The sequence below is a fragment of the Helianthus annuus genome, chromosome 7, assembly GCF_002127325.2.
Source record: "Helianthus annuus cultivar XRQ/B chromosome 7, HanXRQr2.0-SUNRISE, whole genome shotgun sequence".
Taxonomy (NCBI): domain Eukaryota; kingdom Viridiplantae; phylum Streptophyta; class Magnoliopsida; order Asterales; family Asteraceae; genus Helianthus; species Helianthus annuus.
The window spans coordinates 125,848,868-125,872,666 of record NC_035439.2 but is presented as its reverse complement, the minus strand read 5'-3'; the positions used below and the strand labels follow the sequence as shown (position 1 = coordinate 125,872,666).

General features: G+C 39.4%; 1 protein-coding gene and 2 long non-coding RNA genes across 3 annotated transcripts in view; 2 read left to right on the top strand and 1 right to left on the bottom strand.

Moving 5' to 3' along the window:
* The window catches only part of LOC110866873 (callose synthase 3), a 36,895-nt gene extending 18,158 nt beyond the window's left edge, over positions 1-18,737 (bottom strand). The window contains exon 1 of the mRNA XM_022116019.2: positions 18,572-18,737. Within this exon, the coding sequence (XP_021971711.2) occupies positions 18,572-18,713 (142 nt within the window). The 5' untranslated portion in view covers positions 18,714-18,737. The remainder of the gene's footprint in view (positions 1-18,571) is intronic.
* On the top strand, positions 7,366-10,041 carry LOC118480415. Its single transcript, XR_004862636.1, has 3 exons — positions 7,366-7,498; positions 8,447-8,536; positions 9,815-10,041. It is a non-coding gene; the product is annotated as an uncharacterized LOC118480415 (long non-coding RNA).
* On the top strand, positions 12,913-15,566 carry LOC118480414. The gene is made up of 3 exons (XR_004862634.1): positions 12,913-13,045; positions 13,994-14,083; positions 15,340-15,566. It is a non-coding gene; the product is annotated as an uncharacterized LOC118480414 (long non-coding RNA).
* Positions 18,738-23,799: the final 5,062 nt, after the last annotated feature.

The following is a 23,799-nucleotide window of genomic DNA, read 5'->3' as shown; positions in this document are numbered from 1 at the left end:
TCGTTTGGGAACAACTGGGGATACTTGGACTTCATCTGGTCTTCCCGCTCCCAGGTAAACTCTGGGCCACGTCGTGAGTTCCAACGAACTCGCACGAGAGGTATCTGGCTACGTTTGAGGGTTTTGATCTCTCGATCCGTAATCTCAATCGGTTCCTCAGTGAAGTGTAGCTGTTCATCAATAGTGAGTTCCTTGAAAGGAATTATGAGTGTTTCATCTGACAGGCACTTCTTCAGATTAGACACGTGAAAGACATTGTGCACTGCACTCAGCTCTGCAGGCAGGTTCAATCTATAAGCAACCTTACCGATTTTCTCGGTAATTTCGAATGGTCCAACATATCGTGGGTTCAACTTGCCTCGTTTACCGAAACGAACCACACCCTTCCAGGGTGAGACTTTAAGTAGAACCCGGTCCCCGACCTGGAATTCTAGCGGTTTCCTACGCTTGTCAGCGTAGCTTTTCTGACGGTCACGAGCTGCCGCCATGCGTTGCCTTATCTGGGAAATCTTTTCCGTTGTATCTACCACCAGTTCTGGGCCTGTGAGTTGACTATCACCGACTTCCGCCCAGCAAAGAGGTGATCGGCATTTACGACCGTACAATGCCTCAAAAGGTGCCGCTTGAATGCTAGATGCTTCTCCCAGTTCTTGCCAAAATCGATCACACATGCTCTAAGCATGTCTTCCAGGGTTTGGATGGTGCGTTCAGACTGCCCATCCGTTTGTGGGTGATAAGCGGTGCTCATGTCCAAACGTGAGCCAAAGGATTTGTGCATAGCTTGCCACAACTCGGAAGTAAAACGAGCGTCTCGGTCGGAAATAATAGAAGTTGGCACCCCGTGCCTGGAGACTACTTCCTTTAAATAGATTTCTGCTAAGGTAGAGAACTTGTCTGTTTCCTTAATGGCCAGAAAGTGTGCAGACTTGGTCAATCGATCTACTATCACCCAAATAGTATCATTCCCGCGTTGAGATCTAGGTAGCCCCGTAACAAAATCCATGGAAATTTGCTCCCATTTCCACTTCGGGATTTCGGGTTGCTGGAGTAGGCCTGCTGGTTTCTCATACTCAGTCTTGACTCTTGCGCAGGTCAAACATTTGCTGACGTAAGCTGCTATGTGAGCTTTCATGCCAGGCCACCAGTAAGTGGTCCTTAAGTCGTGGTACATCTTATCTGAACCAGGATGTACTGAATAACGGGACTTATGGGCTTCGTCCATTACAAGCTCTCGTAGATCTCCGTAAAGTGGGACCCAAATGCGCCCTGCCACATAGTAGGCACCGTCCTCTTTTTGCTCTAGTCGTTGTCTCGATCCTCGCAACGATTCAGCCCTGATGTTCTCCGGTTTCAGAGCGTCAATTTGAGCATTTCGAATCTGGGTAGGGAGGTTAGACTGGATAGTAAGTTGCAATGCTCGCACGCGCTTTGGTATAGTGTCCTTTCGGCTGAGGGCGTCTGCCACGACATTGGCCTTGCCCGGATGGTACTTGATGGCGCATTCATAATCATTCAGGAGTTCGACCCATCGACGTTGTCGCATGTTTAATTCCTTTTGCTTGAAGATATGCTCGAGACTCCTGTGATCGGTGTAGATAGTGCACTTGGTACCGTACAGGTAATGTCTCCATATCTTAAGCGCAAAGATCACTGCTCCTAGTTCCAAGTCATGCGTAGTGTAGTTCCTTTCGTGTGTCTTGAGTTGTCGAGAGGCGTAAGCAATAACTTTGTCGCGTTGCATTAACACACAACCAAGCCCATGGATGGATGCATCGCAGTAGACCACAAAGTCATCTGTTCCTTCAGGTAACGAGAGAATAGGAGCGCTACAGAGGTTATCCTTTAGTGTCTGAAATGCAGTTTCCTGAGCTTCACCCCACTTATAAACCATACCCTTCTGAGTAAGAGCCGTGAGAGGCTGAGCGATCTTGGAGAATCCCATAATAAATCTTCGGTAGTATCCCGCCAGTCCCAAAAATTGGCGGACTTCGGTCGGAGTCTTAGGGGTAGGCCAATTCTTTATTGAGTCAATCTTTGCAGGGTCGACGTGAATTCCATCCTTGTTAACCACGTGCCCAAGGAAATGGACTTCTCGAAGCCAGAAGTCGCATTTCGAGAACTTGGCATACAGTTGCTCATTGCGAAGGAGTTCGAGGATAAGGCGTAGGTGCTGTTCATGCTCTTCCTGACTTTTCGAGTAGATCAAGATGTCGTCTATAAACGTGATCACAAATTTGTCAAGGTAAGGTTTGCACACTCGGTTCATAAGATCCATGAACACTGCAGGCGCGTTGGTCATTTCAAAGGGCATAACGAGGAATTCATAATGACCATAGCGAGTTCTGAATGCAGTTTTGGAGATGTCTTCATTACGGACCCTTAGCTGATGGTAGCCTGATCGCAGGTCAATCTTAGAATAGTAACTCGATCCTTGCAGTTGATCAAACAAATCGTCGATTCGCGGAAGAGGGTAACGATTCTTGATGGTAACCTTGTTCAGCTCACGATAATCGATGCACATTCGGAACGTGCCATCCTTCTTCTTAACAAAGAGTACCGGTGCTCCCCAGGGTGATGAACTAGGGCGAATAAACCCTTTGTCCAATAGTTCCTGTAGTTGAGTAGAGAGTTCCTTCAATTCTGCGGGGGCTAGTCGATAAGGCGCACGAGCTATAGGCGCTGCTCCGGGAGCTAGCTCGATTTGAAATTCAACCTGACGGTGGGGAGGGAGTCCAGGTAATTCCTCAGGAAATACTTCGGGATAGTCGCGTACTACCGGAAAATCTTCAATCCTCTTTCCCTTTTCCTGCGTGTTGGCGACAAGTGCTAAGATAGCGGTGTGCCCTTTTCGTAAACACTTCTGGGCCTTCAAGAAAGAGATAACACCGAAGATTTCTCCGCCTTTGCCACCTTGTACAATGAGAGGCTTGCCAGAACGGCGGGGAATACGAACTGCTTTCTCTTGACAAAGGATTTCAGCGCGATGTTTAGATAGCCAATCCATACCAATAACGACATCGAAGCTTCCAAGAGTAACAGGGAAAAGATCGATACTAAATGTCTGACCAGACAATTCTAGTTTGCAGCCTTTGATAACATGTGAGGCCTCGATGTTTCTACCATTAGCTAACTCGACGATATGGGGAGAACTTAGTAACGAAAGCGGACGCCTAAGCTTCTTACTAATACGTAGAGACACATAACTAGCATCGGCTCCAGAATCAAATAATACAGAAACATAACGATCATCGAGTAGGAACTTACCCGCCACGACATTGGGGTCGTTCCTTGCTTCTCCAGCTCCAATCACAAAAGCCCTTCCTCTAGCACCATTCCCAGCATTGTTGTTCTGATCGTTGTTTCCAGCTCCCTGATTGTTGTTGCGGTTCTGGTTTAGTTCAGGGCAATTCTTCTTGTAGTGCCCCTCGGCTCCACACTGGAAACAACCCTTAGCGTTCCCGTGATGTTGTTGCTGCTGGTTTTGCCCCACGGGACGTGGACTCCTACAGTCCTTGGCCTCATGCCCCATTTTATTACAGCGCTGACACTGACCTTTCACACACTGCCCGCTGTGATGTCGATTGCACTTGTTGCACTTGGGGTGGTTACCGCGATAGCCACCCTGTTGTTGAGTACCCTTGTTGTTTTCAGTTTTCCTTTGCTGTGCTGGGGCCTGAGTGGGGTTAGCATCCTTGCTTTGATTTCCTTCCCACTTACGCTTGTTGTCACTAGAAGTTCCGACAGTAGCACTGATCCTTTTGGGCAACCTGCCTTCTTCTACGGCTTGATCAGTGAGTTTGTGAGCAAGTCGAACGATCGGCTGAATGGTAGTGTGGTTGGCTGAAGTTACATGGCTTCGAATTTCTTGAGCCAAACCCTTGATGTACAGTTCGATTCTTCGATACATAGGTCGAGACATGTTTGGGCAAAGAGCAGCATAGTCGTTGGACAGCTTGGTGTAAGTTTCAATCTCTGACCCAACCATCTTAAGCGCATAGTACTCATTCTCAAGCTTGTGGATGTCAACTCGGTGACAGTATTCCTCCTTAATCATGTCCTTGAAATCCTCCCACGCAGTAGCATTAGCAGTTTCCAAACCAAACATCTGAATTTGCGCCTTCCACCAAGAAAGCGCGTTTCCTTCAAGTGTAGCAGTAGCAAACTTCACCCAATTTGCAGGGGGACACTCACAGACAGCAAAGACAGCTTCAACTTTCTCAATCCAGTGCAGAAGACCTATGGCACCCTCAGTGCCGTTGAAAGGGAGAGGCTTGCAATCCATGAAAGTTTTGAAAGTACACACGGGTGGTTGCGCAGGTGCATGCTGACCTGTTCGTGAGAAGCGAAGCGTATAGACTTAGAGGCGAAAAGACGATGTGGCGGTAGGATCTAAACATCCTAAAACAACGAGCTTACCTATAGGGTGAGCTGCGAAAGCTGCAGCCACTGTGTTGAGCAGGTTAGTGAACTGAGCCTGTGTCATGTTGATGTTTCCTCTTCCGCGTCCACTCATTGTCTTCATAACCAGAAAACACAGTATGAGTGTGAGGTCGTAATGTAGCGAGAATGAGATAGAAGTGAGAGGTGTATCTATCTAATTTAGGCACACTAGTACGTATAGCATAACAGGAAACATAAGGTAAGCAAACAAGTAAACACTGGTCCGAGCTATGAGGTCAAATGTGTCGAGCCTTGCACTTGGAGTGTAGTGTCGTCGCGAGTCACAGGTTATAGTCTGGTTTTCTTCAAAAAGATTTTTCCCCTTTTTAAAACCAAGTTCACTATAACCAATGGCTCTGATACCAATCTGTCACACCCCCAAAATCCACCTGCGGATATCACCCGCTTTGAGGGCGTGACTGACCAGGATCCAGCCACCAATTATACTGAATAATTAAATTTATAACAAAAGTAATACTTACTAGCCATTAGATTAGCAAATATCAAGTTCAGAGTTTAAGGCTTTAAGTTCAAACAGTAATAAGTAGCGGAAGCATAAGTAAAGTAGTAGTTTAACAAGTTCATAGTTCAAAATAAGGTAACACCCAACGCAAGGGTGGACAGACACTACACGTTCCCAAGCAGCAGCTCCTGAGTCACTGGTTACCTGCAAAGCATGCAGTAAGGGGTCAACAATAATGCTGAGTGAGTTCACTAGTGGTCCAGTTTTAGTTTACCAAAAACTTAAGTTGTTTAGATAAAACATTTATAATCACGTTGTGGGGAGCTACCCCATCTGTAAGCTCACTAAACTGTGGATACCGAAACTGTTGACGGAATATAAATATTCGTGCCCCGAGTCAATGTCTATCGTCATTGACCATGTTTGCAAGGTCTACTAGTTCACGCCCGATCCCCCCGGTCACGGTGTGAGGTTGTCAAACCTAATGGCGCTATCAACTAATAACCCGTTCGCCCCCGGCGATTAATCGGTAATGTAAGCAGGGACTTAAGGTGATAGAGTTTCGTTTAGCATGGCTAGTTGTGATCTATAAATAATATCCAAACGTATCTCCCCCGGAGATAGTAATTACCCATTCTGTTTCCCCCGGAGTAATGGGTCCAAAATGTTTTTCCCAAAGTTGGTAGTTTGTTCGTGTCCCTCCGCGGGACGCATGCTTTTAGTGTGTGAACTCACCTTGGGTTGCTCGGCAGATTGGGTTACTTGTCAAACACGTTGGTCACCACGTCCTAACATGGTTACCGGTATAGGTCAGGTTTGGTGTATAAGCAGTCACGTAAAATCTACACATAACTATCACGTTGCATGCATAAAAATATAGACAGTGGGTTATTGGGCCGGCCCTAGTATTTAAACAGTCAAACAGTAACACGCAGATCAGTCAACAGGTAGCCCATATACACATAATGGCCCAATAACCAAAGTGAACAGCCCAGTCGCAACCAGATGGTCTCGAGTCGCAACCAGGAGGTCTCGGCTTGTCACGTTGTGGTTGCGAGTCGCAACCGTGTGGTCTCGAGTTGTCACGTTGTGGTTGCGAGTCGCAACCGTCGTAGTCTCGAGTTGTCACGTTGTGGTTGCGAGTTGCAACCGTCGTAGTCTCGAGTCGCAATCGTGTGTTTCGAGTTGTCATGCTATGGTTGTGAGTCGCAACTACGTGGTCTCGAGTTGCCATGCCTTGGTTGCGAGTCGCAACGGTGCGATTGCGAGTCGGAATGCTGTCCCTTTCATGTACACGTGATGATGCAGATGCATCAGTCCAATTTGTACCATGTATTCAGGCCCAAATCGGGAAACAGCCAATGAGGTTCAACTAACAACTTTTCCTAATCTGACTATTAGTAAAAATAGATCAAACTTAGCCATTTTTGAATCTTCAAGTCATATTCAACTAGTTCATCACAAGTTCATAAATTCTAGGGTTTTCATCTTTAACATAATCATGCATTTTGAACCAAAAACTCACATATTTTACAAGATTATCATGCAAGAACAAAGAAACATACACTTTTGTAGCCGAAATCTTATGTTCAATAACACCATTTTGCAAGAAACAATGAAGCATAGATTGGTTGGCCAAAGTCATTCTTAAACTACCATTTTCTAGCCATTTTAACATGTTACAAGCATTTTACACATAAAAGTTTACACATAGTCAAACTTCACAAATCATCCTAAAGATCATGCATAATACTACTAATCAAGCATTTTCTAGTCCATTCAACATACATAAGTCTTATGCACAAGACAATCACTAACCGGTTGTGAAGAAGGAGCCGAAAACAAAGAGAAAGGAACCGAGAAGATGGAGTGTCCGAGTGATGGTCTTGACCGAGTTTCTTGTCCGAGATCCTTGAGCTTGAACCGAAAGTAGAAGAAGAGAAATGGGTTGTTGTTTGGGGTTTCTAGTTGAGAGAAAGAGTAGAAGTGTTTGTGTGTGTAAAATGAGGGAAGGTGGGGAAAGGTGGGATTATATACCAAGTGTCAAGTTGGCTAAGGGGTTTCGGCCCAAACCGGTTACGGCCCAAAGGCCCACTCGAGACCGAGTGGCCCACTCGCAACCGAGTGGTTGCGAGTCATGGTCTCGGGTCGTGGTCTCGGCTCTCATAAATATATATAATACGTACATACAACACACATTATGCAAATAAAGATCACGTTTTCATTTAATAACCTTTATATACACAAAATATTACAAGGTGTTCGTTCGGAAAAACCTAGAGTGTCACTGTAACGCCCCAAAAACGGGTTTGGTAAATTAAAAACCCGGTTGATGTAAACAAATAAGTTTTAATCTCTTAATTAACCGAAATGAAACTAGAGGGACCAAAACCGTTAAGTGGGAAACATGATTTTATAAAAAAAGAAATTAAACACCACACACACACTTAGAGTGTGTGTGTGTGTCGATGAGCAGGAAGGAAGAAAAGGGTTCAAACCCTAGTTTCTTCAAAATCTTCAAATTAAAAGGGAAATCGAAGGCTAGTTGACTGCATAAACTAAGAATGGTGATCATCTAAGCATTTCCTACATCAAGTAAGTCGAATTTTGCAATTTGGTGATGTTTGATTTAGTGGGTTTAGTGTAATTCATGAATATAATGCTAAATCCAGTATGAATGATGGTTGCAATGGCTGAGTAGACATCGAGATATGTTAAATTTTGAATATGAACATGGATTAGGCTAAACCCACTTGCATGTCAAGGAATGGCTAGAAACATTAAGATTTCTATGTGTTAATTTGATTGTTTTTGGTGATCTTGTTACGAATAATTGGTGTCACAACCATATGTCCGTAGTTAGGGCGAAATATTGTTATGAGCTTGATTGATTGTTAATAAGTTATGTGAAGAATTAGTAGGAATCACGCTTTAAAAGCTTGTACATAATGTTTTACAAATGTGATACCCGCCAAGTGTTCGATGAAATGCCTAAGAGAACAAAATTGTGAAATCGTATGAAAGTTGTGGGTAGTATGTATAGAAGGTGTTTATGGTGTAGTCGTTAGCAAAATAATATGTTAAGTGTGCTTAAGGTGGAGTCCATATGAGAATTTGGATTGAATATATGGTTTGGTAAAATTATGCATTAGGAGTTTGTACCTTGTGCTTGAATAGTGTAATGCTCACCTTGTATTAGATGTGCTTGATATCAAGGTAATTAAGAGCGAAGGTGTATGATATGTGAAAGTATATGTAAGCAAATGTGTATGCGAGTATGATTATGTGATCATGTGGTTGTAGGTACTTTAGCATCATAAGTACGAAATGTACATAGTGTCGTATGGTAGGTGCTAAATTAATATGTGTTTTATGCGTTAACGTGATGGATTGCATGAGTCTAAAAAGATGTGGTTTTTGGATGTATGCTTTATGTTTATTAGACTTGACCATGAAAGTCAAATGTGAGTTACGCTCTTGATATGATCATTTAGATGTGAAATCATGTACACTAACAAGGATGTGATTGCGGTAATATGAAAGCATTAGGGATCATGTGGACATGGACTCAAGCACGAAAGACTAACGGGTCAAGATGAGGCAAGCAAGCGGGTATGAACACGGATGCACAAGGTAAGTGATTCCGTAATCACTTCTTAGTTATTTATGTAAAGTTATATGCAACTTAACTAGGTATGATAATTGAGATCGAATAGGAACAAATGGTATGATATCGATGAAGTATTAAACGGATCTCAGCTTTGATCCGAGCAAGGTATGCGTGATTGAGAATCGTAACTAGGTAGTAGGATTGGTTGCTTATGCAAGGTAGTGCTTGTTGTTAATAATGGGGCAAGGTTGACTAAAACGCCCTTGGTGGGGATTTTGGGTAAACGACCTTAAAAGTCATTTGGAAGTGAGTTATTCGATTAGAGTGATGTCTTGGTTTAGTATGAAAGCGAAGTATAGGGTTATGTATGTTATAGACCTTTTAATGTATAAATGCTCATAACGGGTCGAATAATTCATAAGTGAATAATAAGCCAAGAGCGTGTAAGACAAGTATTTCCTTGATCCGGATGTTGGGTTTTGGGTTCTTATGATAAACGGTGAATTTACAAGCATGTAGAAAGGAACGGGAGGTTAAACGGGTAAACGGGTTGAAAGTTATGCGAATTTTAGTTTATGCGAACAACGAAATAACACTGCAGGAAAATGAATAAACGAGGGGCCGTCGCCGACGCCCAGAAGGGCCGTCGCCGACGGCATGTGGGAATTGGATTTTGGCCGACGGCCTAGTTTCCTGTCTACGGAGCTTTTGGACGACGGAGGTGCGTCGCCGACGGCCATTATGGGCGTCGGCGACGGTGCCCAGAGTTTATGTTTTCTGTTTTCTTCCATATGTGAACCCGGTTGATCCAGTTCGTGTCCCGGCGCTCCGTTAAGCTCCCGAATGGACCAAAATCAAGTTTCTGATGCATTTTTGATAAAGGAAAGGTATGTATGTTTATAACTCCAAGTGTACGTATGTAGTGGGTTATGTAGTTATGCTTAATAATATGCATGAGTGTTTGAATGTATGTCTAGTTATAGGAAGGATATGTAAGTACGTAGCTGTGCATGTAGATATGTATAAGGGTATGTATGAGTGTACGTACGTATGTAGATGTATATGTATGTGGGTATGTAAATACGTATATGTGTATGATTTAGACACATTGAGGATTAACGTTATTAATGGTGTACCTTAAGAATGATAAGTAATACAGGTACATTCATGAAGCCTCGCCAGGAAATGGATACGTAGATGAAATGCTTGAAGTTTGATAAAGAACGAGATGTAAAGTGTATGCGAATGATCTTGTTTATACATCGTGTGCTAATGTTTTTGAATGTATGTGGTGAATGCAGGTTGTGCGGGTCACGGAGGATCATCGAGGAATAAAGATCGAAGAACGAGTCACATAAGGGATTGTACGGGGTTGTCTAAGGATGCAAATTGTTGTACATAAGCTATGATTTATTCTATAATTGAGTCAGTTTGTCGTATTCAATATAAAAGAGTTATTATAAAAGTGAACTTTCAAGTAAGACGTAAGGTTTATAATGAAAGAATTTTTATGGCATGAACTTCCGCTGCAACTTTCGTTAATTACGTGTTAGGGTGTTACAAGTTGGTATCAGAGCCCTGGTTTGAGAGAATCAAGTAATAGAAAGTAAATGCTTGAACTCAAACCGGTGTGCTCTCGTAATCAAGAACCCGTACAATCCAAGACTCGATCGAGGCCTAAATGCAAGGGCGAATGTAAGTATGTATTAGATTATGTACTTGAAGGAAACTAATAGTGTGTTATGTGCAAGGTAAGCTTAAGAGCGTGAAGAGGATGATCCGTGAATACAGAATAGGATGAATGCTAAGGCGGGCAATGGTGCAAATAGGCAAATTAACCCCAGGTACACACTACTAATATGTATGAGTACCGATGTCAAAAGAAAAAGGAAGGGGTCTCCTTGGGAGAGAAATTATTAAACGAAAGACAATGATGTGGTCTTGGGGAAGTTTTAGAAATGTGCACGAAACTGAAACCCATTTCTCGGGCATAAGGCGATGATTACACGAAGGCACGAAACTAGTGTGTGAATTGCGCACCTGGCCAGTACGCAAGAAGCATATGACGTTCGTGAGACCGTGGCAATTATTGCAGGTATGTCCGGTAGAACTGGGTAGCAGGTGGGCGCTATGTTGTAGCGAATGCGAAATAGCAAATCCATTGCGGATTTGGTTATGCTGACGAAGGTTATGAAAAGTTATGCGAGTCGACCGGTTCTGGCGAACAAGTCGAATAAGAATAAGCTACCATCCGTTTTGAACGGGTGATTTTGAATGCTCTAATGAATGTTAGAAGCTTAATCCGTTATACGGATTGAAAGAAGAAGTTATGATTAAATGCGAAAACCCAATTATTTGGGTAGTCGAATGTGTATGCTTAACTCTCTTTGAGAGTGTTTATGCCAAACCCAATTATTTGGGTAGTCGAATGTGTATGCTTAACTCTCTTTGAGAGTGTTTATGCCAAACCCAATTATTTGGGTAGTCGAATGTGTATGCTTAACTCTCTTTGAGAGTGTTTATGCCGAAACCCAATTATTTGGGTAGTCGAATGTGTATGCTTAACTCTCTTTGAGAGTGTTTATGCCGAACCCAATTACTTGGGTAGTCGAATGTGTAAGAAAGAAGAAAGCTCATATGTGGATGGAACTAAAATGAAGTGATTATGATTCGACAACTGAGATGACTAACTTTAAAATCTTGTTGCTGAAGGTAGGTAAAACTTTAAGTTTTTGTTAAAACACATGTAAGGAAGAAAAGGTACGAATGATATGTTTGAAGCCGCTAGATGGATTCAAACATAGAAGGAATGAGGGGTATGGATGTTACATTTAAAACCGTGGGACGGATTTAAAACATGTACCTCGATACGTATATATATATAAATAACAAGAATGATATATTAAGAAATGGCCATGTATTGACCTGTTATGAATAGGTCTAACACACTAATGTCTTAAGAAGGAATTAATAAAGTATTGATGTAAAAACGAGGTCAGGTGATAAACATCATGTTTAAATAAAATCGAATGAAGTGTGTAAACCCTTAATTTTATAATGAGATTGGCAGAAATCATGATGCAATGAATCTACCGAGAACGGTGAAAGAATGCTCATGAATGAAAGCTCGTGATACCAGATGGACAAGATCAACCCTGTTAAGATACGGATTCGTGAAGGAGCGAGTCAACTCGGGTTGTTACACGTTGGACGGTGCCAAATTAGCAAGGTTAGTAAATGGTTTAACTTGTGGATGTTAAATAGAAAGTTACATATTGAATGATGCTTTTATGTGAACTGGTGGTACTGAACTTGAACGATCATAACGGTGGAAATTATGATAGAATATACGAAACGGCAAGTATCGATAAGAAATGCTAACCTTGATGCTCGGCTTGTTGGCCATGTTCATTTGAACAAGGCATGGTAGAAAAGATATGCATGACATAGATAACAATAGTAACCATGGAAATAATGCTTAGTCTTCATATTAAGTACGGATAAGTAGGTGTAAAAAGGGTGACTTGGTTGTAATAATAAGTCTTCGAATGATTGCAGTAGGCGTATGATAATAAATCGACCCTTCCTATGAGCTTAAAGCTAATCAGAGGTAATGAGAGTAATGGAATGTGTAGGATAGCTCATAGCGAACAAAATGAAGGATAGTATATGATGAATGAGTAGTATAAAGTAAATCGATTTATTTTGATTAGCAAATAAATGAATATGATATGCTTAAATAGGGAGTAAGAAACAAGTCGGATACTTAGGTTTGTACAATTAATAATTGTATACAATTGGAATAAATTCGATGAAAGAAACGTAGTAATGCTATGTGTTAAGAGCTAGTAATATAAAGTAAAAGACACTAATAAGAGCTCTGGAGAAGAGTCTGACGTAAGTATAATTATGAAAGTAATTTACTTAATATAAGGGCATGGGAACGAGGTGTACAATTATGTTCATGCACGAATAAAACATTTGCCAAGATCCCGAATGCGTTTAGGTTGTAGTAAGAATGGTGGAAGTAACTTATATAATTTAAGAACGTAAGGACAATGCGTACGATCATGTTTAGGTATGAAACGAACTTCTGACCAAGATCCCGAATATATTCATGTTATGATGAGCATCGTGAATGAATAGATGGAAAATAAGAGTAGTTTTAGTCTACTAAGAATGAGAAAGGTTTCGGGGACGAAACCTCGTTTAAGGGGGGTAGACTTGTAACGCCCCAAAAACGGGTTTGGTAAATTAAAAACCCGGTTGATGTAAACAAATAAGTTTTAATCTCTTAATTAACCGAAATGAAACTAGAGGGACCAAAACCGTTAAGTGGGAAACATGATTTTATAAAAAAAGAAATTAAACACCACACACACACTTAGAGTGTGTGTGTGTGTCGATGAGCAGGAAGGAAGAAAAGGGTTCAAACCCTAGTTTCTTCAAAATCTTCAAATTAAAAGGGAAATCGAAGGCTAGTTGACTGCATAAACTAAGAATGGTGATCATCTAAGCATTTCCTACATCAAGTAAGTCGAATTTTGCAATTTGGTGATGTTTGATTTAGTGGGTTTAGTGTAATTCATGAATATAATGCTAAATCCAGTATGAATGATGGTTGCAATGGCTGAGTAGACATCGAGATATGTTAAATTTTGAATATGAACATGGATTAGGCTAAACCCACTTGCATGTCAAGGAATGGCTAGAAACATTAAGATTTCTATGTGTTAATTTGATTGTTTTTGGTGATCTTGTTACGAATAATTGGTGTCACAACCATATGTCCGTAGTTAGGGCGAAATATTGTTATGAGCTTGATTGATTGTTAATAAGTTATGTGAAGAATTAGTAGGAATCACGCTTTAAAAGCTTGTACATAATGTTTTACAAATGTGATACCCGCCAAGTGTTCGATGAAATGCCTAAGAGAACAAAATTGTGAAATCGTATGAAAGTTGTGGGTAGTATGTATAGAAGGTGTTTATGGTGTAGTCGTTAGCAAAATAATATGTTAAGTGTGCTTAAGGTGGAGTCCATATGAGAATTTGGATTGAATATATGGTTTGGTAAAATTATGCATTAGGAGTTTGTACCTTGTGCTTGAATAGTGTAATGCTCACCTTGTATTAGATGTGCTTGATATCAAGGTAATTAAGAGCGAAGGTGTATGATATGTGAAAGTATATGTAAGCAAATGTGTATGCGAGTATGATTATGTGATCATGTGGTTGTAGGTACTTTAGCATCATAAGTACGAAATGTACATAGTGTCGTATGGTAGGTGCTAAATTAATATGTGTTTTATGCGTTAACGTGATGGATTGCATGAGTCTAAAAAGATGTGGTTTTTGGATGTATGCTTTATGTTTATTAGACTTGACCATGAAAGTCAAATGTGAGTTACGCTCTTGATATGATCATTTAGATGTGAAATCATGTACACTAACAAGGATGTGATTGCGGTAATATGAAAGCATTAGGGATCATGTGGACATGGACTCAAGCACGAAAGACTAACGGGTCAAGATGAGGCAAGCAAGCGGGTATGAACACGGATGCACAAGGTAAGTGATTCCGTAATCACTTCTTAGTTATTTATGTAAAGTTATATGCAACTTAACTAGGTATGATAATTGAGATCGAATAGGAACAAATGGTATGATATCGATGAAGTATTAAACGGATCTCAGCTTTGATCCGAGCAAGGTATGCGTGATTGAGAATCGTAACTAGGTAGTAGGATTGGTTGCTTATGCAAGGTAGTGCTTGTTGTTAATAATGGGGCAAGGTTGACTAAAACGCCCTTGGTGGGGATTTCGGGTAAACGACCTTAAAAGTCATTTGGAAGTGAGTTATTCGATTAGAGTGATGTCTTGGTTTAGTATGAAAGCGAAGTATAGGGTTATGTATGTTATAGACCTTTTAATGTATAAATGCTCATAACGGGTCGAATAATTCATAAGTGAATAATAAGCCAAGAGCGTGTAAGACAAGTATTTCCTTGATCCGGATGTTGGGTTTTGGGTTCTTATGATAAACGGTGAATTTACAAGCATGTAGAAAGGAACGGGAGGTTAAACGGGTAAACGGGTTGAAAGTTATGCGAATTTTAGTTTATGCGAACAACGAAATAACACTGCAGGAAAATGAATAAACGAGGGGCCGTCGCCGACGGCATGTGGGAATTGGATTTTGGCCGACGGCCTAGTTTCCTGTCTACGGAGCTTTTGGACGACGGAGGTGCGTCGCCGACGGCCATTATGGGCGTCGGCGACGGTGCCCAGAGTTTATGTTTTCTGTTTTCTTCCATATGTGAACCCGGTTGATCCAGTTCGTGTCCCGGCGCTCCGTTAAGCTCCCGAATGGACCAAAATCAAGTTTCTGATGCATTTTTGATAAAGGAAAGGTATGTATGTTTATAACTCCAAGTGTACGTATGTAGTGGGTTATGTAGTTATGCTTAATAATATGCATGAGTGTTTGAATGTATGTCTAGTTATAGGAAGGATATGTAAGTACGTAGCTGTGCATGTAGATATGTATAAGGGTATGTATGAGTGTACGTACGTATGTAGATGTATATGTATGTGGGTATGTAAATACGTATATGTGTATGATTTAGACACATTGAGGATTAACGTTATTAATGGTGTACCTTAAGAATGATAAGTAATACAGGTACATTCATGAAGCCTCGCCAGGAAATGGATACGTAGATGAAATGCTTGAAGTTTGATAAAGAACGAGATGTAAAGTGTATGCGAATGATCTTGTTTATACATCGTGTGCTAATGTTTTTGAATGTATGTGGTGAATGCAGGTTGTGCGGGTCACGGAGGATCATCGAGGAATAAAGATCGAAGAACGAGTCACATAAGGGATTGTACGGGGTTGTCTAAGGATGCAAATTGTTGTACATAAGCTATGATTTATTCTATAATTGAGTCAGTTTGTCGTATTCAATATAAAAGAGTTATTATAAAAGTGAACTTTCAAGTAAGACGTAAGGTTTATAATGAAAGAATTTTTATGGCATGAACTTCCGCTGCAACTTTCGTTAATTACGTGTTAGGGTGTTACAGTCACACATTCAAAATCCACAGGTTTAGAACTCCAACACTTAAGAGAAGCTATATAATGCATGTCAAATGGATTGGTAGAAACCTACAACAACTATCGGCATGGGAACCGAGGAAATGCCATGGGAACCTCATTTCAACCTCATAGTGGTTTACTAATTACACGCGTGGTATCAAAACCTGTCAAAAATGAACTCGCTTCGTCCTCAGCCCTAACATCAGTTAAATATCTCTATTAAAACATCACATGTGCTTGGCATGTGAGGGTAATTTAGTCCTTTCAGTCCAGCCTATTATAAAAAGAGTTAAATACCTGGTTGGTTCCACCCCACCCGTTCTTCTTCCCCAAACAACCACCACCATGTCATCTCCTCCACCGAATACCCACCACCACACCACCGCCTTCACCGGAGAAACTCGCCGGAGAAAAACGAAAATGGCAATTGCAGGAAATAAGAAGCACTTATTCTGGTTCTTGTTTTGCTTGATCTGGTTCCTTTTCAACTACTTTTCTGATTCGGTTTTCAAAAATACGTGGAGTGGAAAAGAACAAAGAGCACTTACTCTGGTTCTTGTTTTGCTTGATCTTGCTTGGACCTCTTTCTCCTCTTGTGTCTTGGTACTCCTGTGTTTGGAAATTCAAATTAAATTAAACATAAAAGGAATCCTAGTATGTTGACGAGCTTGAGTAGACTAAATAAGGACTGATAGGTCAATTGACTTACCGCTTGCTACTTGTCGCTTCAGAGGCTTCCCCTGATTCATCCTTCTCCAAAATCTGCTTCTTATTTCCTGCAATTGCCATTTTCGTTTTACTCCGGCGAGTTTCTCCGGTGAAGGCGGCGGTCTGGTGGTGGGCTCGTTTTCCAGCAGCAATGGCGGTGGTGTGTGGGAGTTCAGTGGTGGTGGGTATTCGATGGAGGAGATGAGACGGTGGTGGTGGTTTGGGGAAGAAGAAGGGGTGGGGTGGGACCAACCACAAACATGTATAACCTTTTTATAATGGGCTAGACTGAAAGGACCAAGTTATCCTCACATGTCAAGCACATGAGGTGTTTTAACATAGATATTTAACTGATGTTAGACTTGAGGACCAAACGAGTTTATTTTTGACAAATTTTGGTACCACGTGTGTAATTAGTAAACCACTAGGACCAAGTCTGCAATTTTTGCAAACCACATGGACCAACCAAGCATTTAACTCTAAAAATAAAGAGTAAAATGCCATTTTAGTCCCTATGGTTTGGGCTGTTTTGCTAGTATAGTCCAAAGGTTTCATTTTTCACATCTGGATCCAAAAAGGTTTCATCATTGCCATTTTGATCCAACTGACTTAACCACATCCATTCACCGCTGTTAAGTCAAGGGCAAATTTCTTTTTCTATTTTTTATAATGATTCATCTATTAAACCATCCCCTTTTAACCTTCTTTATCTTCGACCTTAAAAAAAGCTAACACAAATTAATTCACACCACCACCATATTCACAAACTTCTTAATCCCATCTCAACCGTCGTTCACTTCCACCTCAAAACTCAATCATCCATCCATCAAATACATCATCTCTTAACTCATTTAATATCATCATTTCCTCACTCAACTCCATTATCTTATAATTGTTGGATCAATGGCCGCCACCACTCTTCAACAAGCTCCGACGTCACAACCGCCAACCACCATCACCACCACCCGACCACCTACCACCATCACCACAACCCAATTAGATCCAAAACCCGCCACCACAACCCGACCAGATCCAGAACCCAACACCACCACATTCGACTACCATCACCACCACCCAACAACCTACACATTACTTCAACCACCACCACCACCACATTCGATCTGAAGCATTGGCGAAGCTTTGAAGGGGCCGGGAGGGGCGCCCGACCCCCCGAACTTTTCGCTCAGTTGTGTTATACATGTAGTTTTCGTATAGAAATGTTTGGGTATATACGTTTTTAACCGCCCGGTTCTATAGAAATATTTGGGTATATACGTTTTCGACCCCCCGGTCAAACATGTCAAGCTTCGCCACTGATCTGAAGCATAAAACTATAATACGGGGAGGAGAAATCAGATCTGGTATCACCAAATCTGAAACAAAAAAACTGAAATCAGATCCGAGTAGATGGAGCTGCTGGTATGGTGGTTGTTCATCGCGGCTGTGATGGTGGTTGTTCATATCTGCCAGATCTGAAAAAGGGGAAGATATGGGTGGATGATTAATGGTGGTGGGGTTTGTTTGATGATGGTGGTAAGACAGAGAAAGTCATTTGTACAGAGAGAGAGAGTATCGATAATAATCTAGGTTTTTTTTTTAATTTTTATAAGATTTAAAAGCATAGGTTAAGTCAGTTGAATTAAAATAATAAGAGAAATGACAAATTTGCCTCTGACTTATTAACAGAGGTGAATGAATGGGGTTAAGTCAGTTGGACCAAAATGGCAACGATGAAACCTTTTTGGATCCAGATGCGAAAAATAAAACCTTTAAATTATACTAGCAAAACAGTTCAAACCACAGGGACTAAAATGACATTTAACTCAAAAATAAATAGATAATTTACAAACTTTCTGCTAAGATTATAGATGGTATGTTCACATTAGCCAGCCTTCAGGTTAGCAATAATAATAATGACATTAGACCATAGGTAATGGTTAATGCCCACTAAGGGGCATTTTTCACCACATCATCATCATAATGCCCTTTTAAAAAAGGTGTAATGGTTAATCACCATTTCATTTATTACTTTCCATTATTTTTCTTCTCTTTGGGCATTATTATAGAAATGCCCCTCACTCTTCATGCCCCTATAATGCCCATGAGTAATGGTGTAAGGGCATTATCAAAATCTTTTATGCCCTTATAAAGCCCCATTACATATGGTCTTATGCGTCTATCAGGCAGCAGTAAATTAAGCATTGTTAGCATGATTAACAACACATCTGTATCTAGGACAGAAAACTTACAAAGATAAGCAACCCTAGGGTTACTCGGCTCAACTTCATTAGCCACACGAAGAATGGGAGCAATCTCCACCAACGACGATGGCACCACCTCACTATCAAATATCGACTCCCCAAGATTCCCCGCCGTCTGAGTCTGCATCATCCGCCGCTGATCCCACGAGCCACGAGCTCCGCCTCTTGACGTCATTATATATACCTTATTCACTTCCAAATCACCAACTCCTTTTATTTTAGCAACCAAACTTCAACATCAAACTTCAAACCTACTACTTCACATTTCAGTATCAGCAAACAAAACAGCAAGAACTAACTCAGAACATTCACACATTCAGTTACTTCGAATGTGCGATGTGGTGAAAAAGGTGAAATTTATAGAGAGGTGGTGAGATGGGAGTGTGCACTACAACTTCAAGCTCCTTCGAATATAAAATTTGGAATTTACTATTCGTTACAAAATGGGCTTGTTTTTCCGGTAATTTACGAACATGCCATAGTCCTTGGCTTCAACTTGATCAAATCGGCTTCTATGGTTTTAGTTTTGAGTTAGGGGTAGGTGCGTTCCACTAGTATGGAATTTCATTACTTACAACATCTAATCAAGTTCTGTCATGTCATCGAGCATTATTCCATTACTAGTGATGGATTTTAGTGGAAATCTCCATCACTAGTGATGTTTTTTTTACTTAAATATTTAAATAAATATAACAATAAAATTTAAATAAATAAATACAACAATAAAGTTTAAAAAACTTAATAAACTATTGAAATGAAACTAATTGAAATATGAATTATATAATATATTTTGATAAAATAATTAAATTTATATAACATTAAAATATTAAAAAAAAATAAAGAAAAAAGGGCATTTTTAAAAAGAAAAGGGGCATTTTTTAACTTTACATAAACTATAGGGGGGATATGAATATTTTCAATTTTATTTACGTCTTCTTCCTCCCCCAAGAATCTAAATCTCCGACCAACGCCGAAAACATCCCCTCCGGCCAAAAATCCAGATCTCCGACCAAAAATCTAGCTCTCCGGCCAAAAATCCATCCTCTCCGACGAAGCAAAACCAACCACGTGGCTTAGGTAATTGATTTTGTTTTGTTTTACAACGCGTGCTCGTGATCACGCTTATAATTTTTCACACGTGCTCGTGATGACTGACGATGGTGTATAACGCGTTTCCACGCATGATCTTTCGTTCACCACGGGCGCCTCGTCCCCTCCCCCCCTTAATGTTTGTATTTTATGTCAATTATTTTGATTACATTCTTAATTTTTCTTGTGAACTCTTACTTGTGAGGAAAAGGATACAAGAAAAATGACAAAATCCTTCCTATACTCAATAACCCAAATCGTGTTATTTTTCTTTCTTGTTACAAATTTCTAGATACTTTTATGTTTCTTACCATAAATAGCATCATTTGCATAAAATGTATATAAATCTATCATTGCATATATTGTTATTTTCCAGGGAAAAATATGATGTTGCCTAGGTATTATTGACATATCAAACTTACAAATATTTGAACTAAACCTAATCGTAAATTATCATATTTTTATAATCTAGTATCCCATTTGGTCAAACCAAAAAGATATAAAAAAAAAAAAGAAAAAAAAAACAAGTTGTCTGAAACAAAGACATAAAATCCAAACAACGTCATTGTTGTCAATACACGATGCAACCATGTATCAATCACCCATCTGCTAGGCAAAATTCATGCTATAGAGTAGCAAATACACAATTAACAATCGCAGATCAACAATGCCAAACATGACTAAAATACAACTCTAGTAACCATGATGGATATACGCTTGGCAAGCGATTATCGTACCAAATACCAAAACACAAAAGAATCGTGTCAATCTCATGGGTTACAATACAATTGTCACTATTCAAAATACAACTCAGGAAATGAAAAAATAGGAAGAGTCTCTATTATTGACTTTTAAACTCACTTTCCCCATGATTTTTAGACACCCATAATGTTTTTTCATATGTTGTTTAAAAAACAAACCACAAAAGCAAGCATTCTATTATCTTTAATTTTAGTAGGCTATTGCTATAGTTTTTTCTTATTTTTATTTTACAAGCTACGTGATTACGCATTTTTTGTATAACATTACCAGTACGTAATCATCTAATATGCCATTTCCTTTTACTTTAAAACAAGTATAACTTTGTATGTACTAGTACGTAATTACGTAACACTACCTGACTATGTTACATTAAGTAACACTACATAATTACGTACGTACTAGACATACTTTTGTGACACCCTATTAGACTAGAAGGTATGGGGGCCGGCTGAGGCCCGGCTAGGACCGGCGCCGGTCCCCCACACCGCCCCCCTGGGGCTCGGCTCGGCACAACCGGCACCCCACAGCCGGGGTAGCCGGTCCTCTCTCCTCATTCCTTCTCTCACATATACCTATACATACATACATATATATACACAAAGGGGTTCATCCCCCACCCCCCTAGGTCCATCCTCTCCAAGCCACTCCTACGTGACGGCTCATCCCCTCCAAGCCCATCATCTCCATACCCTTTAGGGGATACGGTGTGGCAACTTTTGGTGTCGGTAAACTTGGTTTACCGAAATGGCAAACCATTGCCAACCAAAGTTTACCGATCAGTTTGGTTTCATGCGGTGAAGCTTTACCGATGCGGGAAAGGAGAAAGGAAAGAGAGAGGGGGGTATGGGGTGGGGTCCATTCCAATCTCAACCAATCACACCTTTTTCCTTTTTTTTTAAAAAAATAGTTTACCACTTCACCAAGTGTTTAAACCATTGCCAACATTTTTCACCCAAGTTTAAACACTTTTGCCTAATTGACATGGCGCGCTCTCATTGATCGGTTTTTTGGTTTGCCACTTTAAAGTGTTTAACCACTCCTTATACCCTTAGTCTTATATATTTACATGAACCATTATACCCATGGCTTAAAGTACATGTGTCATCTTTTTGAGGCTCCTACATTGGCACACCTGTTATATATTTCCAAGGACAACCTTTTAAATTGAATGAGAAAATGTTAAAATTTAATTTATTCAAACAATGTCTCACATTCTTCGACTCTTATAGATTAAGGTATATGTATACGTTAAGATGATTTTTAGTAACAAAATAAATAACAAATTATATCTTATCAAAACTATCATTCTTCAAAATCCTTTTTTTTTTCTTTTTTCACCATCAACAGGAAAACGACTTGCTGTTGATTTATTAATTTTAATTGTTGATCCCATAAACTAGAAAAAAAGACATAACATGATCATATTAATGGGCCATATTATGTTCACCTCTTCGAGCACCTTAATGTAAATAAGAAAAATAGACGTGGGCATTATTGGAAACATGAAATTCAAAAGTAAGTAATTAATTACCAATCAAGTAGCCGTTTTGAATATGTTTTTCTTAAAGATACCATGCTTCAATTTTCATTGTAGCCCTTGATCTTTTGTTAAAAATCAATATCAACCCAACCGAGGATTCGATCATGGATTTATTAACCCATAAATACGTGTAATTTTGTCCTTATACAATTTGTTTGATTTTTTTAATTATGTACGAAGACTGTCTTTCTTCAAGTCAGCTTAAAAGATTCAAACTAGTAGTGAGATATTAATAAATTAATTTACATATTTGCAATACAAATATGAATTTCGTTATGTATCAAACTATCAATGTGGTGTTCTAGAGAGAAACTCATGTGAGAAGTTCAATCTACAGGAGTGGGGTAGGTGGAGCCACTATCCAAGTTGTTGGCACTTTTTTACAAATGAGGAAGGGCGTGTGGAAGCAATGTTTTAAAAAAAGGTAAATACCGGCTGGTAATACTTGCATCGAATGTAAATTCAGTACAAAACATCCTGGTAAATTAGTGAAACGTCACAAGAGTTGTACCGATGGTTAAATTCGGATTACTGGTTTGTACCGTAATAACGGTACCGGTCCAAGGTAATCTTATGGTTTGAAACTTTGGATTTTTACGATTTTTAATGGCCCATCTCCAACTTTTAACCCTAAGCCGTTTAGGAGGCTAAAACGCCTTTCAGTCTTCCCTCACGTAAAACCCATCGATGAATAATCAAAATTCAAAACTATCATCACTTCATCTCTTACGACTGAATTATTAGGTTGATGATGATTTTTATATTCGTATTTACTAGGTTATAGGCCCGGGTGTTACACGGGTTTAAGGATAAAAATTATATAACTTAATAACGTATGCACAACTGTTTTTTAGCAGTTTGCTCATATACATGTCTATGATAGATGTTATATTTTTCACTTTTTCTAATCAAATATCGCAAGTATATGATAACCGTACCATATTTAAACATAACTAAAGTCATTTCAATTATAATTTTCAAACCAATTTCCTTCACTACGGGATTTTACTTGTCTTTCCAAATTATTAGTCGTGCTTCTAAAATTTTAGCTCACGAAACACTTCTTATAAATATGTCTAAATCATTTTTAATAAGTCATCCATTATAAAACAATTATGACATCATCTTACTTTCTTATCTATTGTGGAGCTGCTAAGCCACTACAGATCCACGCTCGCTTGGTGCTGCTATATTTTTTACATTGCTTGTCTTTGTTAAAATTTGATTTTGATTATATTTATGTTATACATAACTTTTACATATTATTGTAACTTTTTTATTAGTATGTTTTATTTTTCTCACATATAAAAACTATAATATTAGAGTGATTTTTTTAATTGTACTTATTATTTATTAACATTTAGAAGAGGTCACGACCAAAAATAAAGTTACATTGCTTGCTACCTCTATTACCCCTCAAGTTGTATGAAAATTATTTAGTTATGTAGATTTGTGCATACATTATTAAATTATAAAATTTTTATCGTTAAACTCGTGTAATACCCAATTTTATAACCTAGTCTTCAAACCCGTGTAATTCACAACAGAATTTTAAATAAAACTTATATCGAACGTAAATTAAAATAAACATATTACAACACTATACTCAAAATTTTGTAACATATAATATTTTAAAGTTATAAAAAAATAAAATAGGTTAAACGTTAATTAGAATAATAAAGTAATTTAAAACAAAAACCTAAAGCCACCATGTGTATACTCTACTGCTTCAAGAGATTGTAATTTAATAATTTTCAAATTTCAAATATCAAGAAAAAAGTTGAAATATTGAATAAAATTAAAAAATAAACAATTGTTTAGGTTT